This window comes from Daucus carota, chromosome 6 (genome assembly GCF_001625215.2).
Source record: "Daucus carota subsp. sativus chromosome 6, DH1 v3.0, whole genome shotgun sequence".
Taxonomy (NCBI): Eukaryota; Viridiplantae; Streptophyta; class Magnoliopsida; order Apiales; family Apiaceae; genus Daucus; species Daucus carota.
The window spans coordinates 25,095,317-25,114,737 of NC_030386.2; the positions used below are offsets into that span (position 1 = coordinate 25,095,317).

General features: G+C 33.9%; 3 protein-coding genes and 1 long non-coding RNA gene across 16 annotated transcripts; 1 reads left to right on the top strand and 3 right to left on the bottom strand.

The window, feature by feature from the left end:
* Positions 1–291: 291 nt before the first annotated feature.
* On the bottom strand, positions 292–4,540 carry LOC108224448 (uncharacterized). 13 transcript variants are annotated; one of them, XM_064080400.1, is made up of 11 exons: positions 4,190–4,505; positions 4,016–4,105; positions 2,480–3,767; positions 2,340–2,395; positions 2,147–2,257; positions 1,803–1,899; positions 1,606–1,708; positions 1,443–1,527; positions 1,264–1,339; positions 783–1,177; positions 292–693 (listed from the first exon to the last, which is right to left on the bottom strand). In XM_064080400.1, the coding sequence occupies exons 8-10, from the start codon at positions 1,493–1,495 to the stop codon at positions 920–922; spliced, it is 387 nt and encodes a 128-aa protein (XP_063936470.1). In that variant the 5' UTR covers positions 1,496–1,527; positions 1,606–1,708; positions 1,803–1,899; positions 2,147–2,257; positions 2,340–2,395; positions 2,480–3,767; positions 4,016–4,105; positions 4,190–4,505; the 3' UTR covers positions 292–693; positions 783–919. The 13 variants fall into 13 exon arrangements, 12 of the variants coding, with proteins under 12 accessions (XP_063936470.1, XP_063936472.1, XP_063936471.1 ...); XM_064080402.1 differs by having other exon boundaries at positions 2,147–3,767; positions 4,190–4,254; positions 4,357–4,508; XM_064080401.1 differs by having other exon boundaries at positions 2,147–2,655; positions 3,649–3,761.
* Positions 4,541–6,566: 2,026 nt separating this feature from the next.
* On the top strand, positions 6,567–14,050 carry LOC108226133 (organellar oligopeptidase A, chloroplastic/mitochondrial). The gene is made up of 17 exons (XM_017401078.2): positions 6,567–6,680; positions 6,888–7,055; positions 7,285–7,408; positions 7,886–7,962; positions 8,168–8,311; positions 8,409–8,639; positions 8,703–8,793; positions 9,503–9,624; positions 10,252–10,359; positions 10,447–10,692; positions 10,805–10,950; positions 11,590–11,707; positions 12,396–12,555; positions 12,701–12,732; positions 13,176–13,241; positions 13,595–13,666; positions 13,782–14,050. Exons 1-17 carry the CDS (start codon positions 6,567–6,569, stop codon positions 13,860–13,862), a joined length of 2,100 nt encoding a protein of 699 aa, XP_017256567.2. The 3' UTR covers positions 13,863–14,050.
* A 527-nt stretch (positions 14,051–14,577) lies between these two features.
* LOC135146943 (uncharacterized) lies at positions 14,578–15,327 on the bottom strand. The gene is made up of 2 exons (XR_010284049.1): positions 15,223–15,327; positions 14,578–15,091 (listed from the first exon to the last, which is right to left on the bottom strand). It is a non-coding gene; the product is annotated as an uncharacterized LOC135146943 (long non-coding RNA).
* Positions 15,328–17,877: 2,550 nt separating this feature from the next.
* Positions 17,878–19,351, bottom strand: LOC108228194 (polyribonucleotide nucleotidyltransferase 2, mitochondrial-like). The gene is made up of 3 exons (XM_064079544.1): positions 19,218–19,351; positions 18,967–19,137; positions 17,878–18,224 (listed from the first exon to the last, which is right to left on the bottom strand). Exons 1-3 carry the CDS (start codon positions 19,320–19,322, stop codon positions 18,159–18,161), a joined length of 342 nt encoding a protein of 113 aa, XP_063935614.1. The 5' UTR covers positions 19,323–19,351; the 3' UTR covers positions 17,878–18,158.
* Positions 19,352–19,421: the final 70 nt, after the last annotated feature.

A 19,421-nucleotide genomic window follows, 5' to 3' on the forward strand; every position in this document is an offset into this window, starting at 1 on the left:
TTCCTCGGCATGGCCGAGCGGCCATGCCTCAGATTTTTAAATATGTATACTTTAAATATTATCATGATTTTTAAATTTATAAAATTACATAACTACTTGAAATAGATGTTCAAATTTTAATAAGTGATATACAAATAAATTTATCATTTTAAGTGTCAATTTGAGTTAACATACTATTAACCGAGATAATGATATGATCAATATTGTTCTATAAATATAAATATATGAAACATTATTGACGCCAATCGACAGAAGAAGAAAATATATTTGTATTAAACCATTGGCTGCCAGTGAGAGAACAAAATTCTTGTATTTCAGTCTGCATTAACTTTAATAATTCATCAGATAGTCTTCCTGTGTGTTACTAATAGTAACATATCTAAACAACACTTGTACATTAACAAAACCAACATAACAGTACAACCTGTTTTAACAAAGACATAACACAACTGTTAAGATATATCTTATATAGTTCAATCTTTCATAGGCCTACTCTCTTTCTACATTAACTGACTAAAAAATATTAATTATAGCTAATCCCACCCTCAAAGCAACCGGATCTTGCCATGAGATCTTTCTCTTTACCGCACGATTGGAACCGTGTCCTACGTTTCTACAAAGAGATAACTTCAACTCAGATAGCTTGTCTTGCCTTGCCATCTCACAACTATCCTGGTATTCCTCTTCTGCTACCTGCCAAATTTCAAACAAAAGAATAACAGAGTGTAACTATTCCAGTTGCCACTATGTCCAACAATTTATTTTGTGATGCAAAATGTAACCTGATAACTTACCAATCTCTGGTTCAAGTCAAAAATAGGAGCCAAAGTTTGATCTGTGGGTTGTTTAGCATCACTTTCGGTTAAATCAAGAACAGAAGCTGGGTATGCATAGTCACAGCTACACCATTTGCATTAATTTACGATACATTTTTCTTTTTGCTTCCGCTTTCAGAAGCCTGAGGAGTTGAGTTATCAGAAGAGCATTCTACTTCATGTGAAGCTGCCCTCTTCTTGGAATCGTGGAGATCATTTTCCGGGACACAGAAACAAAGAGAGAGACCAAAAACTGTTCTGTATATGCTCTTGTCACCAACAAGCAAGTCCTTGAAAAGTACAACTATTGCATCTGAATTGATCTCCCTTACATCCATAAAATCCAAGCTCTTTCTTGATATCTGGACTGTACATTTGTCAGCTTTTAACAGAAAAGCATAACTAATTGTGTGAGTACGTGCCTACAAAGTCTATTTATATTTCTTACCTCTTCCCTTAATCCTGGCATGACTTCATAATCTAGCTTGGCTTTCCAACTTATGAGATCCTGGCGAGATATAAATCTACAGAAGAATTCAGTGTTTTAATGTGAAGACCAATGCCGAAGTCATCGAGAAGGTAAAAGACAATATATAGCTACCTAAACACAAATATTATCTGCATTACCTATCTGGGCAAAATCTTACACCTTTTTGCCAACTGGAATTATCCACAGACATCTTACTTGAAACAATGTCAGCCTCAGCAAGAGCTGAAAAGTCCAAGAACTTTTTATACACTTCACCACTCTCATATCAAATTTAATAATTAAAGGCAATTTACCCCTTACATTGTATGCATAGAAAATCAGGGTCTTCAACACTCACGTCGTCCAATGCAGATAATGTAGATCCGGAAAGTGCAATAGATGGAACACCGTATGCTTATTTTTCCTACAACCCATACACCAAATCTCTGGTAAAAATGAGCCAAATGATAATAATATTAAAAGATAAAAAATTGGATTCCATGCAAGTCATTTACTACCTCTCTAGTAGCAAGTTTGTCCGTGCTAACCATCATGCATATTCCCTCCTCGTGCACAATTCATCGGCCTTGACAAAATCTTCAACAATCTGTGTACCTTAATTGAAGATGTATTAAAAATGCTTAGAGATAAACCTACTGCTCAAATTGATTTTAGACTTTTAACATGCCGTTTGTTGTGGACTATGATGATTTTGTGGACTATGATGATTATAATACTCGATTTTATAATTAACATTAAGAGATTTTATAACATTAAGTATAATTAACATTTGACACATATATGCTTTCTCAAACAAAAGTTATATTTCCTTCCCAATATATTATTTAAAGATGATGTGCACCTCTGTTCTCCAGCAACAGATTTGTAACTTGATAAGCATGACTGGATTTCTTAACCTGATTAATACTTCGCTTGGAGGAGGCAAACCGAGGCGGTTTAACCTGAGATCCAGCTGCAATTTTTGACACAGTTACAATGTCAAGTGAATCCAAACAGCTTACCAAGTAATATATATGGAACTTAACATTCTTTACCACAATAATTAATTCATCATGCTGACAATCATTTCTGTAAAATTTTGCATTTCCGTCTATGTTTCACATGAGTCAAAATCAGTAAACAATTAGAAGTGAAGAGAAGTGATGAATTTCAAAAATCAAAGTGCTGTCAATACCGTGATCAACTGCCTGAAAAATTCTCTGGCACTCAAACTCCTCCACTATTTTATGACATACCACAGACCTCCTGTCAACAAAATCATCATAGATACCAACTAAAGAATTAACTGAAATTTATAGGCAACTTTGGGACGCTCATCTTCATCCCGGACGAAATCATGAGTTTTTTCTCCTGACATAATGCAGAAATAATTATAGTAGCCATTCTTGTTAGTGAATACATAATTATCACAATTCATAACTATCAAACACTTGATAAATTATGATAATACTAAAATAAAAACACTTAATATAAACACGAAATATGGCAAGAAAACAATGTAAAATGAAATATAATTAAATGAAGTTGGAAATTGGATTTTCAATAAACAATTATGCATGCCTCTATGTCATACGTGTTGCCGTACATATTATTATTCTTTTTATTTTTTATTTCAGAAATGCAAGTTGCCCATACAACATTAATAGGCCAGTAGAGACTATTTTATACAACTATAGACAACCAACCAACTCTGATCTAGGAGCTTAATAAGTGCAATAACTTTGAAATTGTAGTATTAGAAAATATCTTTAGATATATATACGAATGTAGGATATCAAATGACTAAATACTTTGACATGGTATCACACATTTGGGTCAGACTGTTATCACTCAATCTCATACAAATTGCCATGATTTACAAACATATCATGATTTTCTGCATTCAAAACAGAGATATTTTAAATTGACATGTCTGGATGGAAACAAATATATATGATCAAATTATTTTGTTAGAAACATTTGAGCCACTCCAACCGAGTGATTACAGTGAAAGATGTAGAAGAAAATGAGGAGCTGAAGTTCAGATTGATAATAGTGTCAGACTTGGACGTACCTTCTCAATCACATCACTTCCATTAGTCTCAAAAGAGAGGTCAAAACTAATCTCTTCACTATATATCTTATTAGCAAATACTAAATGACTACAGATCATTATATCTACAAAGACATACACTAAATTCAAGAAAATACAAAAATCAAGAAAATACACTAATTTCAAGACTCCATTTTATCTACCAAGATCACACCAAACAATGAAAATACCTGTCTTTCCTTGCCAAATTAGTGCATTCGAATCTTGAGAAATTCCTAAAAATTTGTTTATACAACACAGTTAAAAAATACCTAAAAATTGACAAATTTATCAGCTTCTCTTCTCCTGGACATTTCGCCAAATACTTCCCAGGCAAAGTCCATACAGTAACAACAGGGCCATACACTTGTCTGGGATTATCATTCTGCATCTTTGATTTTGTCCACATCAAAATATATCACATTATAAGTGAGTTTCAAACAATAAATACTAAAAAGAACTTGTATATATATCCCAAAATCAAGCCATTAACAATACATAGTGCAAAAATTAATAGCTTTTTCTTTCAGACATTTCATCAAACAGTTTCACAGCACCAACAATATTTCATTCTCATTCTTCAATTAATATAAATAGACAGAACTGGTACAATCAATTAACAAAGTGGGTTGTACGTACCACGTCCGTCTTCCTCAGATAACAAATCATCAATGGTATATGGAAGCCTTGGTTGTTTGTCCTCCTTCATCATGGACAAATCGTGGTTAACTGCATACACACTCATTTAGGTATGCCGCAAACACAGATGAACGAATCAACCAAGAAGATTATAACAACATTCGAGCAACTTACAAACATTGCGAGTCAATCGTGGTCGAACACCTGAATCCACCACATCTTTACCCAGCATGAGTTTTCTTTCCATTTCGGAGAAAGCAATGGGAGAAGCGCCAATTAGTTTGTGTAAACTAATCCATTCATTACAAATTTGAAATTTGAAATGAGATTAGAAATTGTACTGTAATTGGGAGAGTGTTTTAATCAGCCGACACGTCGGTGATATTAACGGTGGATGAGCTCAACAGTTGGTAAAGTTAACCGGAGAGAAACGCTTTTCTTTTGGGAGTGTGTAGCCAAAGCACGTGTGTAGTAATATACAGCTGTAACCGTATCAGCCAGTGGCAAAACCCCGTAGATACGCAAATTTGTGGAAGGGCTTTTGGTAATAACACACTATAAGAGCCTTCAGGCTTTATAATATAAATAGATTCTGATACAAGCTCAAAAATATATTATGAGGAGAATGTAGTAAACAATTGTCATACTAAAATACGTGTATTTTCTTAACACATTTTTCAGATTGAGTTAGTAAGTATTGACTTTGATTATAATTCAAGCACCTTGCACACCGTCATTTCCATGTATTCTGAGAAATTTTAAAAATTGTGATAAACTGTTTCCAAATTTTAATAATATTTGCGAGAATCATGATATGGAGAGTGTAGGAGAGAACAATGAAGAGAATGTCATGTTCTTCGGTGTACCAAACTTAATTGAGAGATTGATTGCAGGTTGTCTCTGAGTAAGTTTCTGTTTTTTTAGTGTCACAGTCCTTCCTTTTTAATCAACATGTTCTTTTTTTCGGTATTTGATGATGAAGAAAAACAGATCATCAATAAGATAATAGATTTTAAAAGTTTTTCATTGTTAATTTGTATAGTTGTTTAATAGTGTTTTTTATATGCAGTATACACACATGTCTAATTCTATATATATTTTTTGAATTTAAAGAGGTTAATAGATTTTGTACTAAGATCTAAGTACGCGTAGATCTAAGTACGCGTAGTGTATCCAAAATTCTCTATGGTTTAACTATGTTTTGTCGCTGTAAAAAATACACATATATAAATTTTTTTACGAGGATTCACGCACGTGAAGCGCTGGCAAAATTCCCTAGTATCTTTAAAAAGATATACATGTACATATGAAATCAATTAAATTAATCAAAATAAAAAGATGATAAATCAAAATAACTAATTAACAAATTTAATGGGGTATAACATTACCTCATTTTAATGTAATCTTCTGAAAATATTTTCGCTATATTTTAATATTAAATATTAAATATTAAATATTTTAAGAAAAGGCGATTGGTAGCTTAATAGGTAGCTTTACAGTTTTCGAATTTTGAATGCGATATCGTAAAAAAAATCTTCTTGGTTAGGAAGTCTTTCCATTATTAATCTGAAATAAATAGGAAGTTAATAATTATTTTGAATTTTGAATTCAGTTACTCATTATGCAATGAAGGCATGTGTATATTCGGATTTATTACGTGTTTTGCACAGTTAGAGCATCTCCAAGGCTAACAGTGAAAACTGTTAGCTAAAACATGATTAGTTATAATTTTACTGTACCTGTAGCGATTTTTGCTCCGACGGTGTTAGCTATAATCATTAGCTATCTTCAAATATTATATATTTTTTTAATTTTGAAAATTTAATGAAAATTAAATGTTATATTTAATAAAAAGTTTATTTAATAATATTATTATAATATTTTTATATCTATTTCAATATTTTAAAGTAAACATTATAAAATAAAACAAAATAACTATTTTACCAAAAGCATGTCTTATTTAATCATATCTTTTTATAAATATAGTTTAAAAAAAATTAATATTTTAACATTTAATAATATTACATGTGACTTTATAAATTAAAAATATAAATTATATATTTATATATAATAATATTGGTTGTTAGAATTTTATAACTTTGGATAACGATAAAATAATTTTTTACACTTAATAAAATTAAATAATATTATAAATTATAAATAATACACCTATACATATAATAATAATGAACATATATAAATATTTTGTATATTATAATATTATGCATTTAAAATATACATTAAATATTTTAAGTTAAATATTTAAAAATAATTCAAATTAATATGTTATATATTACAATTAAAAGATATTAAGTTTTGGACCAATATTAGGGTTATACCTAGAATATTTCAAGCGGGAGATGACGTGGGTTGGAGTGGTCTAAAATTTAGATGTTAGGTATAATGTATATCCACGTAGATTTTATAGCTAAAAGGTGCTTAGGGTTGGAGATGCTCTTATATGACCTAGTGCTACGTATATTTGGTATTAACAAAACATCCTGACTCTACTGGTCTTGGCCTTTTCTCACCCCGCCGCAACTCAACCGCAATGTCAGGTATCGACGGAGACAACCCTCTCTTGAAGGACTTCTATTTCCCGCCCTTCGATTCCATGCAAGCCCATCACGTCCGTCCCGGTGTTGCTGCCTTGCTCAACAAACTCGTCAGTATTTTATTATATATTTTTACGTATCCATGAACCCACTCTAAGCACTAACATTAGGCTTATTTTTATTGATACGTATTTTTGTGCATGCGTCAATCTTTGTTAACGATACAAAGACCAATGAGCACACTAACAGAAAATTCGATATAGGTGGATTTTGGAGTGTATATATAACAGAAGAGGGTTTTAATTTTGTCTGATTAGGAAAATGAATTGGCTGAATTGGAGAGCAGTGTGGAACCGTCATGGCCGAAGCTGGTGGAGCCATTGGAGAAGCTAGTTGATCGGTTGGAAGTGGTTTGGGGAGCTGTTAATCATCTCAAGGCCGTCAAAGATAATCCTCAACTCCGTACTGCCATTGAAGAAATTCAGGTATGATTGGGCTCTTTAATTGTTTTTTGTATCTTTCGAGTTTTCGTTGCCTTCTAATATCTTAAAATTGGGATATCTTATGACATTACTCATTTTACATTCGGCTGTTGGTGTATTTGTAAGGTTTTTTGATAGTGTTTGGTAAAATCTTATTTGTTGATACTAATCCCAAATAACTTGACTCATGTTATTGGTTTTTACGATATTGTATTATTTTTTCTTTTTTCAGCCTGAAAAAGTCAAGTTTGAGCTCAAGTTAGGACAAAGTTTACCAATCTACAATGCTTTTAAGGCTATCAAAGAATCTTCCAGTTGGGACACACTAAGTGAAGCTCGTAAGCGTATAGTGGAATGTAAGTCATTTCCCACATTCTTTTAGCACTTTCATATGGAGCTATATCTCCAAACATGTTTAGGTCCATAAATTCTATGATTGTCAGTTGTAAACATCCATCCAAAGTCACCTTTTCTTTCTTAAACTCACTCCCTTGAGATTGTTCTTTAACCACATAAAGATTCAATTTTTTTTTTCAAATTTTATATTTAGCATCTACTTTGGATAGTGTCATTGAATTATCCGAGCTCACTTTGTCATTCATTCAGTTTAGGGACTTTCTTGTTCTGTAACTCTGGTGAATTTCTGCCTTCTCGAAACTTTATCAGTGAGGAGAATGATGCATATCTCGAAGAATTTTATAATATTTGATGCTTATCTCCAAGAGTTTATACCACACACATTCTTCAGAACATGGACTACACTAGTTCCTTCTTCCTTTATGATATATTACTTAATGATACTTCCCAACAACTTGCATTCCCAATATATGCAGCTCAAATAAAGGTGGCTGTTCTTAATGGCATCTCACTTGAAGATGAAAAAAGGGACCAGTTCAACAAAATTGAACAGGTAAGCTTTGTAACTTATTATGCTTTCAGCGAAGATATATACTGTGCGGTGAGTCACATGTTAATTATCTTTTTGGAACATCTATACAAGTAAGCCTGTACAAGGGATCTGTATTTAGATTGGAATTAAAAAATCACCCTATAGGAATATGACAATTTGAAAGTTAATTATTGATTATTTCGATTCCTTGTGTCTTTAAATGCAGGAACTGGTGAAGCTTAGTGAAAAATTTGAGGAGCATGTTTTGGATGCCACAAAGAAGTTTGAAAAACTAATAACTGAGAAGAAAGAGATTGAAGGGTTGCCGGCTACTGCTTTAGGTTTGGGTGCACAAACAGCAGTGTCCAAGGTACTCTGTACCGAAATACATCAATTTGTAGTCACATATGTTACCTACAGTACACTTGCTTTTCTATCTCACTCTACAATTGTGTATAATACAACAGGGGCATAAAAATGCTACTGCTGAAAATGGTCCATGGGTTATAACATTGGACGACCCAAGTTACATGTCAGTCATGCAACATGCTAAAAATCGAGATTTGCGCAAGGAAGTATATCTTGCTCGGTTAACCCTCGCTTCTAGTGGCGAGCTTGATAATATGGGAATTATTGATCAAATTCTGAAGCTTAGATTGGAAAAGGCCAAGCTTCTAGGCTATAACAACTATGCTGAGGTATGAGTATGATTCTCCTGCAGTACTCCTTTTGAGACATGCTTATAAGGTGAATGTTATCAGGTATCTATGGCAACCAAGATGGCTACTGTTGCCAAAGCTGAAGAGCTCCTTGAAAAGCTTCGTGCTGCTTCTTGGGATGCAGCTGTTAAAGGTATTATGTAGGTGTTATTTTCATACAATTCAACAGTTTAGGGTTTATGAGTAGTTACAGGGAAAAGCCCCCAAATAGAGATAAATGTTGTATAACAATGCAGGCTGCGCCATTTTAATTTTAGTGTTTTACACTTTAAGCCAAAGCCTCTTCCATTTATGTGGTAGTTTAGTATATAACTATCAGGAGAATACCCCTATATAAGGTTAGTTGTTGTCTATAGCAGTAAAGAGTAAGTTTATGTGTAATCCAGTTTCATATTTTTACACTGCATAAGCTTTAGTCATGTGTCAAGTAGAGTGCTTCACAAGTAGAGCTAAAACCTTTGCCAATTATGGTAGATTTATCTGAGGGGAGCATAGCTAGTGACTACTGATTCCCCTTTTTGCTTTGACTGTATTGATTGAAGTTTGCAAATTACAGACAACATTTGTAGCCGATGCTTACTCGTCAGATGATGTAACATTAAAATTATGATCTGTTTGGTATTATGATACAATAACATTACTCAGCAGTCAAAAATAGTCCATTAAGTCCTTGTAGCTTGCTTGTTCCAATTTTTGCAACCTTAAGATACATTGTAAAGCTGTCTGATCGTCATTGCTAGATGCCTAAGAAAGATCTACAAACTCGCTTGATAGTACTCGTATGATTATATTAACAACATAAAAGAGATGTAATTGCTTTGATCTGGCTCTGATCTTGGTAGATATGGAAGAACTCAAACAATTCTCAAAAGATCAAGGTGCTCTAGAAGCAGATGATTTGACCCATTGGGATACAACATTTTGGAGTGAGAGGCTGCGTGAATCAAAATATGAAATAAACGAGGTTTGTTACTGTCCTTTTTAAACGTAGTTTCTATCACTGCTAACCAGTGTAAGATGCATGACGAAGCATACTCTAGTTGTACTTTATATATAATTGAGGCTTTTTAACCAGTTGATGAAATATATGACGACCAGATTCCGTTGTTTGGCGACTTCAGATAATTTTGTTATTGTAATATTTCCAGAAAAATATTTTTGGTTTTACTTATTCTGAAATCCGGTACATTGGGCTTGCTCAAATAGTGATGATACACATTTTAGATGTTAGCAGTGTTGCTATAAGCTGCCATCAAGAGTCTACGCGTTACCAGGATCCTCGCCTTTTGCTTTTGTGATATAAGATTATCAGATATTGACCTTTTACTACGTATTCTATGTCTGTGCAGAGTTTCTAGTCTTCTAGAACCTTTCTATGTAGGTTTCATTTTAAGATTTAATGCTTCTAAATCTCTTTAATTTCAGTCATACTGATGAAACTTGTATGTGACATTTTTCAACTCTATGGCAATAGTGGCCCTTCTCGAATACTGTTTATGTTTAATTTTTGTTGTTCTTCTTGTGTTGTATAACTAGAATTTTAAAACTTTTGCACGGATGTGCTGGTGTGCTACTAACATGACTTATACAGGAACAATTACGCCCCTACTTCTCATTCCCTAAAGTTATGGATGGCCTTTTCAACCTTGCCAAGACGCTCTTCGGTGTTGCCATAGAGGCAGCTGATGGTTTAGCCCCGGTAATCATGGTCTTATGATGCACTGTATTTTATTGCCATGTAGCAGGCGATGTATCATACTGATGATATTGTGTTGTTGTTTTCTAGGTGTGGAATAACGACGTCAAATTTTATTGTGTCAAAGATTCTTCTGGCAGTCCTATTGCATACTTCTACTTTGATCCATATTCTCGTCCATCTGAAAAGCGTGGAGGAGCGTGGATGGATGAAGTTGTCGCCCGGAGCCGCGTAATGTCACGTGATGGTGCTCCTGCTAGGTTGCCTGTTGCACATATGGTGTGCAATCAAATGCCTCCAGTTGGAGACAAGCCTAGCCTTATGACTTTTGAGGAGGTAAGAATAATAATTTTTGGGCAGATATAATATAACCGAAGAGTGAATATCACTTTTTTTTTAATCTATTTACAGTTCTGTAAATTTTGACTGCGAACTGCCTAATTTTCAGGTTGAAACTGTCTTCCATGAATTTGGTCATGCACTCCAGCATTTGTTAACTAAAGAAGATGAGGGTCTTGTAGCTGGTGTTAGAGGCATTGAGTGGGATGCTGTTGAATTACCTTCACAATTCATGGAAAATTGGTGTTACCACAGGTACATTGTTTAATACAGTATATATTTCTAAATAAATTTGATAATTAGAATATTAATAGTAGCTTATTTCATCAAAGAAGGGTATTGTAAAAATCAGTAGTTACCTCGTGGAAGAGAGTTCTAGTCTCACAGTTGAATGCCTTTAGGATATAAATGATGAATTGATGTTAATTGCCTTTCTAGTTTCTGACATCATTCTAGCTGCTTCTAATGTTCTCCTTGGTCTTAATACAAACTGTTCTGTTTTTTCCCAAATGTTAGGGCGCACACAGTAAACATAGTTTTTTTTTTTGTTATGTATTGTTTGTTCTAGATTATGTCGAAATCCTAAACAATTATTGATAACTTCGGGATCGTACAAACTTCAATATTCAAAACAAGTGTCAACCCTTCATATCTTAAGGGGAAGTCACAGGCACTCGGAGTTTTATATAGTAGAAAGATAAATAATAGTTATAGATTCTGGGGACTATCAGATGCACAATAATTTTATTTATTGCTACTTTGACACCTTCAGATGCCCAAATCCTTTTTTACTGGACATGAATACCTAAATCTGTATCAGTATCAGCAATAACTAGCACAATTTCCTTTTTTCTTATAATGAAAGATTCCTACTTTTTATATTCATTGTTGTAGGGATACCTTGATGAGCATTGCAAAGCATTATGAAACTGGGGAGAGTCTCCCAGAAGATATATATTCAAAGCTTCTTGCAGCTAGGACTTTCCGTGCAGGCTCATATAGTCTTCGCCAGGTCAGTGAAACATCCCCATTCCTATTTTGATTTAAGAGCACACATATTTGGCTTCTGGTTGGTGTTTTCAAAGTTAATATATAAAAGTGAACAGCAATTTGGATGTTAATTTATGAATGTAAATGGCACAAGAACTCTCTTCACCACTATGCATAACATAAAGCCTTGAGTTAACATGTAATATATAATATACATTTTTTCTTATATCCCCATCAGCATATGATATATTAGTTTGATTAACTAATGGCAAATAACACTGAAAGATGTGACATAAATCAGACTGTGGATTGTTATTTTTATCATTAGTTATAACACAAGATTATTTTTATTCACCTAAGTTCTTGGTGTCACATATTCAGTTACGTGATTAGCCTTGTATATCTTTACAAGTCTAGAACAAACGAATCTTGTTGTGAGTTACAATCCCATCAAGTATATTTTGAAACTCCATTGTTTCTACTCTTATCACTCCTTTGTGTGGTGTGGTCAATTCTGTGTAGCTTCCAAACTTGTATTTATCTATTTTCATTCATCTATGTTCTTTTGGTGCTCTCTGTCTTGCTAAAATCTGGGTTGTAATATTTGTTAGCAAAATATACCGATGGCTTACAAATCAACAGTTACAAAGAAGGAAGTGGAATTCTTCTGATTTTTCTGCATCTTTTGTTGCTTGCATAATTCTTTGTAGATAAGATCTGCTAGTCTTGATCTGGAGCTGCACACGAAGTATGTACCTGGGGGGTCTGAATCTATATATGATGTTGATCAAAGGATTAGCCAGAAAACACAAGTGATCCCTCCACTTCCGGAGGATAGGTTTCTTTGTGGATTTAGCCATATTTTTGCAGGTTTTTTCTTCCTAATAATTTTACTTGATCATCAATTAATTTCTAGTTTAAGTGTTGCAACTTTTTGCAGCTTAATATAATTATTTCCTCTTCCTCCTGGAACTAATATTTCCTTTTTGGTCTGATGGAACGAATGGATTAACAGGTCCTTATGCAGCTGGATACTACAGTTACAAGGTAGGATTTATGTTCGTTTTTCTTTCTCACGTGTATCTTTTACTTTTGTTTTCGGATTGCATGGGTTGAAAGTAACAACTTATCTATGTCTCAACTTTAATATTTAAGCACGCCTTTTATTTTTCTATAAATATCTTTTATTTATAATTTGTCAGTATTCTCGTCCTGTTCTGTAAACAAATTCCTAGTACAATATTATGTGTTTAGTTTAGGTCCTTTACAATTTAAAGTCGGTCTTAGTAAATGCTTTTGTTTGGTTCTTATCTGCTGTAAACTTGCTGCCTCAGCAAATTATGAACTGTAATTCTCTTGTGTCTAGCTGAAAGTCTAAAAATATGTACCAAGGTTTCCATAGAAGTATCTCGACCTGGGAGTGATTTTAGTGAATGCTACTACGAATAAAAGCTTTCAATATTCTAAAATAAACTGTCTGATATTGGCAGTGGGCTGAGGTACTGTCTGCTGATGCTTTCTCTGCATTTGAAGATGCTGGTTTAGACGACATTAAGGTATGAAATAAGACAGTTTATAATTTGATTACTTAAATATTCAAGCTTACTTTCCTTGGTCAGCTTTTCCCAAGGGCATCATTCCTAAGAGGGCGTTTTCTCTTGGGAGAAATTTAGATACATTGATCCCGTAGTTCTTTCCTATGTTGGTAGCATCTTCATATTAGGCACTAGAACCCGATCATTCATTTCATTTCCTCGAATTAATTATTCTAATCCCTCCATGCCTTAAATGGTAGTTTCTTTGGTACTGGTAGAAAAAACTATGGTGTTTTGCAGGAACTACAGAGGTCACTGATATACATTGTACTAATCAAGTATATAACCATAGCAAGGTTTTGTGTTTTGAACAGGCTGTGAAAGAAACAGGGAAGAAATTCCGAGAGACTATACTTGCTCTTGGAGGTGGGAAGGCACCCCTAGATGTAAGATGAGATGAAGTTTCCGTATATTTAAATGATGGGGCAGAATCTTTAGACAGTTTCAATCTTTAAATGTGTTGTTACTGAATCTTGATCATAGGGGTTGGTTTTATTTCAGGTTTTTGTGGAATTCAGAGGGCGCGAACCGTCTCCGGAGTCTTTGCTTAGGCACAATGGCTTGTTGGCAGTTTCTGTTTAAATTCTAGGCCAAAAGTTTCTTCCACACACTCCCTCAGTATACACAAACCTGGAAGGATTCTTATGGTGATTTTTATGCTAAAATTTCTTAATGTTTGCGAGCTATTTGCTATAAAACTATTGACAATATGCAAAACATCACCTGTACAAAATGATTCGCTACATAATCGAACTCGCTTATGTCTCCAATACGATGAAACGGAGGATACTTAACTTTTTAGTAAACTAAGAGGGGTGTATTGGATTGAGATTTTAAAGCATTTTTTTGCATTCATGAAATCCAAGGGTATTCGATTGGGATTGTTTGAAATCCATTAAAATCTTGAGATATTCAATTGGGATTTTAAATTATGCTACAAAATCTGGTGGTATTCAATTGGGATTTTAAATTATGCTTTAAAATCTGATGGTATTCAATTGGGATTGTTTAAAATCCATTAAAATCTGATGGTATTCAAATGCTGATGGATTTTTTTTCATTTCATAAAATGATGGATTTTGTGGCATTCTTCCGTGTATTTTAAGTTTTTTGAAATCCCACCAAATTCAATGGGATTTTGAAGCATTGTACTTAAATCCTATCAACTCTGCGACATTTCATCAAGAATCCGCATAAAATCAAAATATCATACAATCCATTAAAATCCATAAACTAAAAACAATGTATGAAAATCCCAATCGAATACAAAAAGGGGAAACACATGCACGATGCACTCTGAAAAATGAACAAGTTTTCTATTTGGAGATGTTCAAGAGTTGGACTAATTTCTTAGTTGTCCTTTTCGTGAACCTTCTCATGCTAATCTTCGCATATGGTTATTGATAAGTTCCGGGACATCTGTATTATCAACTGTTAGATCATTTGACGACTCACAGACCTAACAAGAATCAACTACCCTGATCCGACGTCCTGAGAAATTCTAAGACCAGTACATCTGGTTTCACCTGTTCCTCGCAGAACCTGCATAGTCTGCAGGTTCTACTCTTCACCCTCTTAACCAGGCTCTCCGTTCTTTTCACAGGTGCCATTAGTCGGCACATCTGTGTTATGATGAAGCTAGCTAATTATTGTTTTCTAGAATTTCAGTGATACACATTACGTGTGTACCAACTTCTTGATGCCCATTTCTCAGTAGTGTACAAAGAGGGCTACGACAAGATGTTCTCCAAGGAGGGCACATCTATACCCTCTTTCTAATTTTAAAGATACTGCCACACTTACAATCTTGACTGCATACATGATTACACATAAACTATAATCATATATGGTGAATAGCCGCGAGGTAATCTTCTTCATATAATTTTACGAGCTGGGTGAAATTAGACCAGAGTTTACGTTTGACTGTGTATGCAATTCTTACCTAAAGATCAAAGATATACGATGTCCTTGGATCGAGCTTATAACCTTCAATTTTCCCATAATGATGTATTTGGATTTCAGGAGCGGGAAGTCAATTATCTGCAACAAACTAAAGGGGGCAGCAACCAGCAGGTGTACGTCGGACCACCACCTGTGGAGCAAATAATCAATGAAGACATTATGAGAAATCCTTAATAATTGTCTTTTCACATTGCATTCATCATATGCATACATATATATTCATGCATATACAGTGATATACTTTCACTATTATTGCTTTCTATACTCTGTATCAGTAGCTATATCTTCAGGTTTAACTTTTTCACATCATGTATTTTTGACTGTGCCAGTAAAGAATGTTCAGTTCATCAAGGAGCAGTAAATTTTTATGACAATTTAAGTACATTAATTGTTCAAACAAAAGTATTGATGTTGCATGCCCGTTACAAATATAGAAACACCTTGCTTCAAAGTTTGAGCAACAGTTTATAAAGACTTATCAATCTAGGAGAAACAGTGAAGTTTGGTGTTCTTGGTGCCCCATGCCATGTGCGGGTTCACAGAGTAGATTAACTTGATGGAACACACAAGCAAACCAGACTTCAAATTCAACACAATACGAGTTCCCAAAGTTACAAACAGTTTGGTTTTTTTTTAGTGAACTATGGAAGCTAGAGAAAAAACATAGAAAGTTATATAATATTGACAGATAAGTGCCTTCCGGGATTAAAATTTAAAACCCACAACACAATGCTGAAAAGCTCAACTGAGAACTATCCCATCAACTACAATTCCTACTACAACAAGTAGCATTGGTTATAAACACTAGAGAAAGCAAGCCCCCCCAACAAAACCCTCGCGTCTCTTCTGAGCACACACAATGCAAGAAAAGGTTATTGAGGAAATAATTTGTAAAAATCTTCTAACGATAGAGTTATTAGCTAGTAGATGACAGCAGACGAATAGCTAGTTGTTCAATGGAAAAAGATTGTTCAGTCAATTCAATTTCATTATAACCAAGAAAAGGCCACTAGAGAAAGTTTGATAATGGTGGGACTCGAAGCTTTCACAATCTGAAAAATGTGGATCACACATTGCCAAATTATGCAGGACAATAGAGAGTTTGGAAAAAAGGATACTTACCATGTACTACACAAAAAAGCATTTATAATTGAGCATGCTACAAGGTTTTTTAATTATAGTATTTGGCATCAATGGAAAAGGTCACTAGTTTTAGTTTGTGACAATTCTTAGTCCGAAAGGAAATAACTTATTTGATTATAATTCACCAGACTAGGTACGCTGAGGTGGCTGGGCTTACAACTATATGCTCAAATTCCTTGAAAACATGTCAAAATCTAATATTCAGAACTGTCAGTTGCTCTTAGCTACAAATCCATTTACTTGGGCCAGCCCAACTAGATAGGAAGTCCACCGGGCTAAAAGAAACCTACTAGATTTTGGAGTCAGTTAAGTTATAAGCATCATAAGCATACTACTAAAGACTGTTCAGAATTTTGGTAATAGAATGCTAAATACCATGTTGAAATAAGACTGGCCTTTATGATCTCTGCACAAGAGAGAATTACGGGGAGGTCGTTTTATCAGGCCATCATGAGGAAGCAACCTTCAAATATCCTGAAATTATAAATTGCAGTTGGAATAATCACGCTTGCTAGATGTCCTTGCAATCAGCCGTTTGGAGGGTAACGTTTCCGTGCCTGAAATTAAAGCTAGAAACAAAGTTCTCATCCAATATGCATTTACATGTTAAGGATAATCTTTCCAACTTTTCTCTAACCACTTGTTCACTGGTTTTAGCCTCATGCAAGATAAAGGTTTAGCAACTCAGATCATCAAACCTTACCAGTTACCTTCTCAATCCCATATTCAGGAAAATCAAAAGGATAAATGGAGTAGAAATTACTGTTGTCACGCCTTAAATAAATATGAATATACCTGCCCGATTAATTGATGCAAACAAAACATAACACAGTAGCATTTCTTAAAAATTATGTCTCTGATTTTTATTTTAAGGATTGATTCTCTCTTAAACGCGACCCTATTTAATTAAACTTAAAATATATATTTTTTGATGGTAAAAAGTTTAATTGGTAATATAATTGTCATTAAAGATTATTTAAATTTTAGATACATAATAAAAGTTTCTTCTAACTAATAATTTATTTAAATTGTTTTTGACCAATTTGTTTAGAAATTTTTTAAAATAATTATCAATTTCTGTGAAGAAAGTTAATTTATTAGACTCCAGACCCTTCTAATGCATAATCATTTTATTCATATTCCACACCCAACTGCTTATTTTGTTTAATCGAGATTTCAAAATTTTGGGATCGTTTGGTTCACCAAGTCGAGTGGTACGAGATTAGAATGAACCCGGAATTATTGTAATATTTAAGCACTTAAGTAAATTTTTTGTTCACTTAATCTGTTTTCTGGATGCACCTACTTGGTGAATTTAGTTAAATTTTAAATATTCAGAGTGAAAACGGCAATTGTTTTGTTGAATCTTATCTGGAAAAGAATATAACAAGGTTCACTACAGTACTTAATATGTTAACCCAAAAAGGTTAGAAGTGGTTGATCGCTTTGCACCTTTCTGAAAACAGTAGTAGTAAATATAGAAAAGAAGAAATAAAAAAATGTTGTCCTATAAATGAGTTGGCGTGTAGAAACAGCAAACACGTTGTCCTATAAATTGTACGTGTTGTCCAAAGATTACTTGTGCTTGTAAGCTGGAAAAAATGAGAAAGACTATATTGATCATAGTTTTTATAATCCTAAGTTTTGAATCAAATAAAATTCATGGAGGGAATGTGCTAAGCAAGCCTCCAAAGTTGTTCTCTCAAATCCAGCCAGCAATGTCTCAGCCTACTGATGATCAGCCTCTGAAAAAGATGTCTCCTGCAGACCCTCCTAGCAAGATGTCTCCTGCAGACCCTCCTCCTCCAGTTGACAACACACCTGACACCTCCGATCCTCCTAGCAATATATAATATTATAAGTTGTGTAATATGTAAGTCAGCCATCTAAACAACTTCTCCTATCATCCATATCTATATTTCAATAATATAAAGAAGCATAGCATTCACGTTTGTTGCTCATCTCCCATAAATTGTGCTTAGTCTTAAACTGTTGTTCTAGGTATTACACAAGATTTTTCATCAGATCATGCCATAATTAAAAACAATTATGGTGAACACTTCAACAAGACAAATCACAGTTGAATACAAACGTTAATGATACATAATCATATATTCTTCCAAGTATTTTACATCAAAGCTTTGTCTTTGGTGCAGGCGTATACCAAGTTGAGATCACTTATAGTAAGCTGTGTAACATCCATTATAAAGTAGTTACGAGTCATACTTAATTATATTTCGCACATTAAAAGTGCATCAGGACTTAAGAAAGTGATCCAAGTTTTACATGGTACTAGTAAGAGAGTTTGACAACTCCACAGAACACAAACAATAGTACAAAGTGAATACTTGACAATGTCCAGAATATAAAAGCTGGAAGTTATTCATTTCAGAATTGTGCCACCGATGAGATCAATCAATAATTTATTCTGTATGTAGGAAATTTCAATATACAGGGATATTACTTGGAACAAAAATCCATATAGAAAGTCAATACTTTTGGCTTCGATAAAGATTGCTTATAACAGTGTCAACTTGAATCCTTAAAAAAAATTATTCACAAAGACAAATGTAGAACTAACCTCATCCATGCTTGGATTCACGACTAATTTCCCGGAAATCCTCCCCATTCGAATCATACCAATGGGACCATTCCAAGGAATATCTGAAAGCATAAGAGCAGCCGACGTGGCATTGGCTTCCATCACATCAGGATCTTGTTTGCCATCAGACAAAAGAACATTGGCTGATACCTGTAAACCACACCAAAAATTTATAAATTAAAAATGATGAAAAGCAAAAATAAATTACCCACTATGAGATACCAACACACCTGAACCTCATGGAAAAATCCAGCAGGGAAAAGTGGCCGTATGGGCCGATCAATAAGCCTGCCACATAATAGTTCACGTTCTTTAGGAGCACCCTTCCTATGCATAATAGTCCAAATTTTAAGCAACTGCAAGTTCCCCGGGAAACAAACAAACCAAGTACACGAATTGTGTCCAGTATATAGTGACTAAAAAAATTAGAAATT

Bases quoted from the DNA above. Each gene is read 5' to 3' on its own strand.
- LOC108224448 (XM_064080402.1), bottom strand. From the start codon at position 1,495: ATGTCTGTGGATAATTCCAGTTGGCAAAAAGGTGTAAGATTTTGCCCA. The intron at 1,340-1,442 runs GTAATGCAGATA...ATTCTTCTGTAG, and splicing joins GTAAGATTTTGCCCAGATAG to ATTTATATCTCGCCAGGATC. The intron at 1,178-1,263 runs GTAAGAAATATA...TGTACAGTCCAG, and splicing joins TGCCAGGATTAAGGGAAGAG to ATATCAAGAAAGAGCTTGGA.
- LOC108226133 (XM_017401078.2), top strand. From the start codon at position 6,567: ATGTCAGGTATCGACGGAGACAACCCTCTCTTGAAGGACTTCTATTTC. The intron at 8,312-8,408 runs GTACTCTGTACC...ATAATACAACAG, and splicing joins CACAAACAGCAGTGTCCAAG to GGGCATAAAAATGCTACTGC. The intron at 8,640-8,702 runs GTATGAGTATGA...GAATGTTATCAG, and splicing joins GCTATAACAACTATGCTGAG to GTATCTATGGCAACCAAGAT.
- LOC108228194 (XM_064079544.1), bottom strand. From the start codon at position 19,322: ATGCATAGGAAGGGTGCTCCTAAAGAACGTGAACTATTATGTGGCAGG. The intron at 19,138-19,217 runs GTGTGTTGGTAT...TGTGGTTTACAG, and splicing joins GATTTTTCCATGAGGTTCAG to GTATCAGCCAATGTTCTTTT. The intron at 18,225-18,966 runs GTTAGTTCTACA...ATATATTGCTAG, and splicing joins TGAATCCAAGCATGGATGAG to GAGGATCGGAGGTGTCAGGT.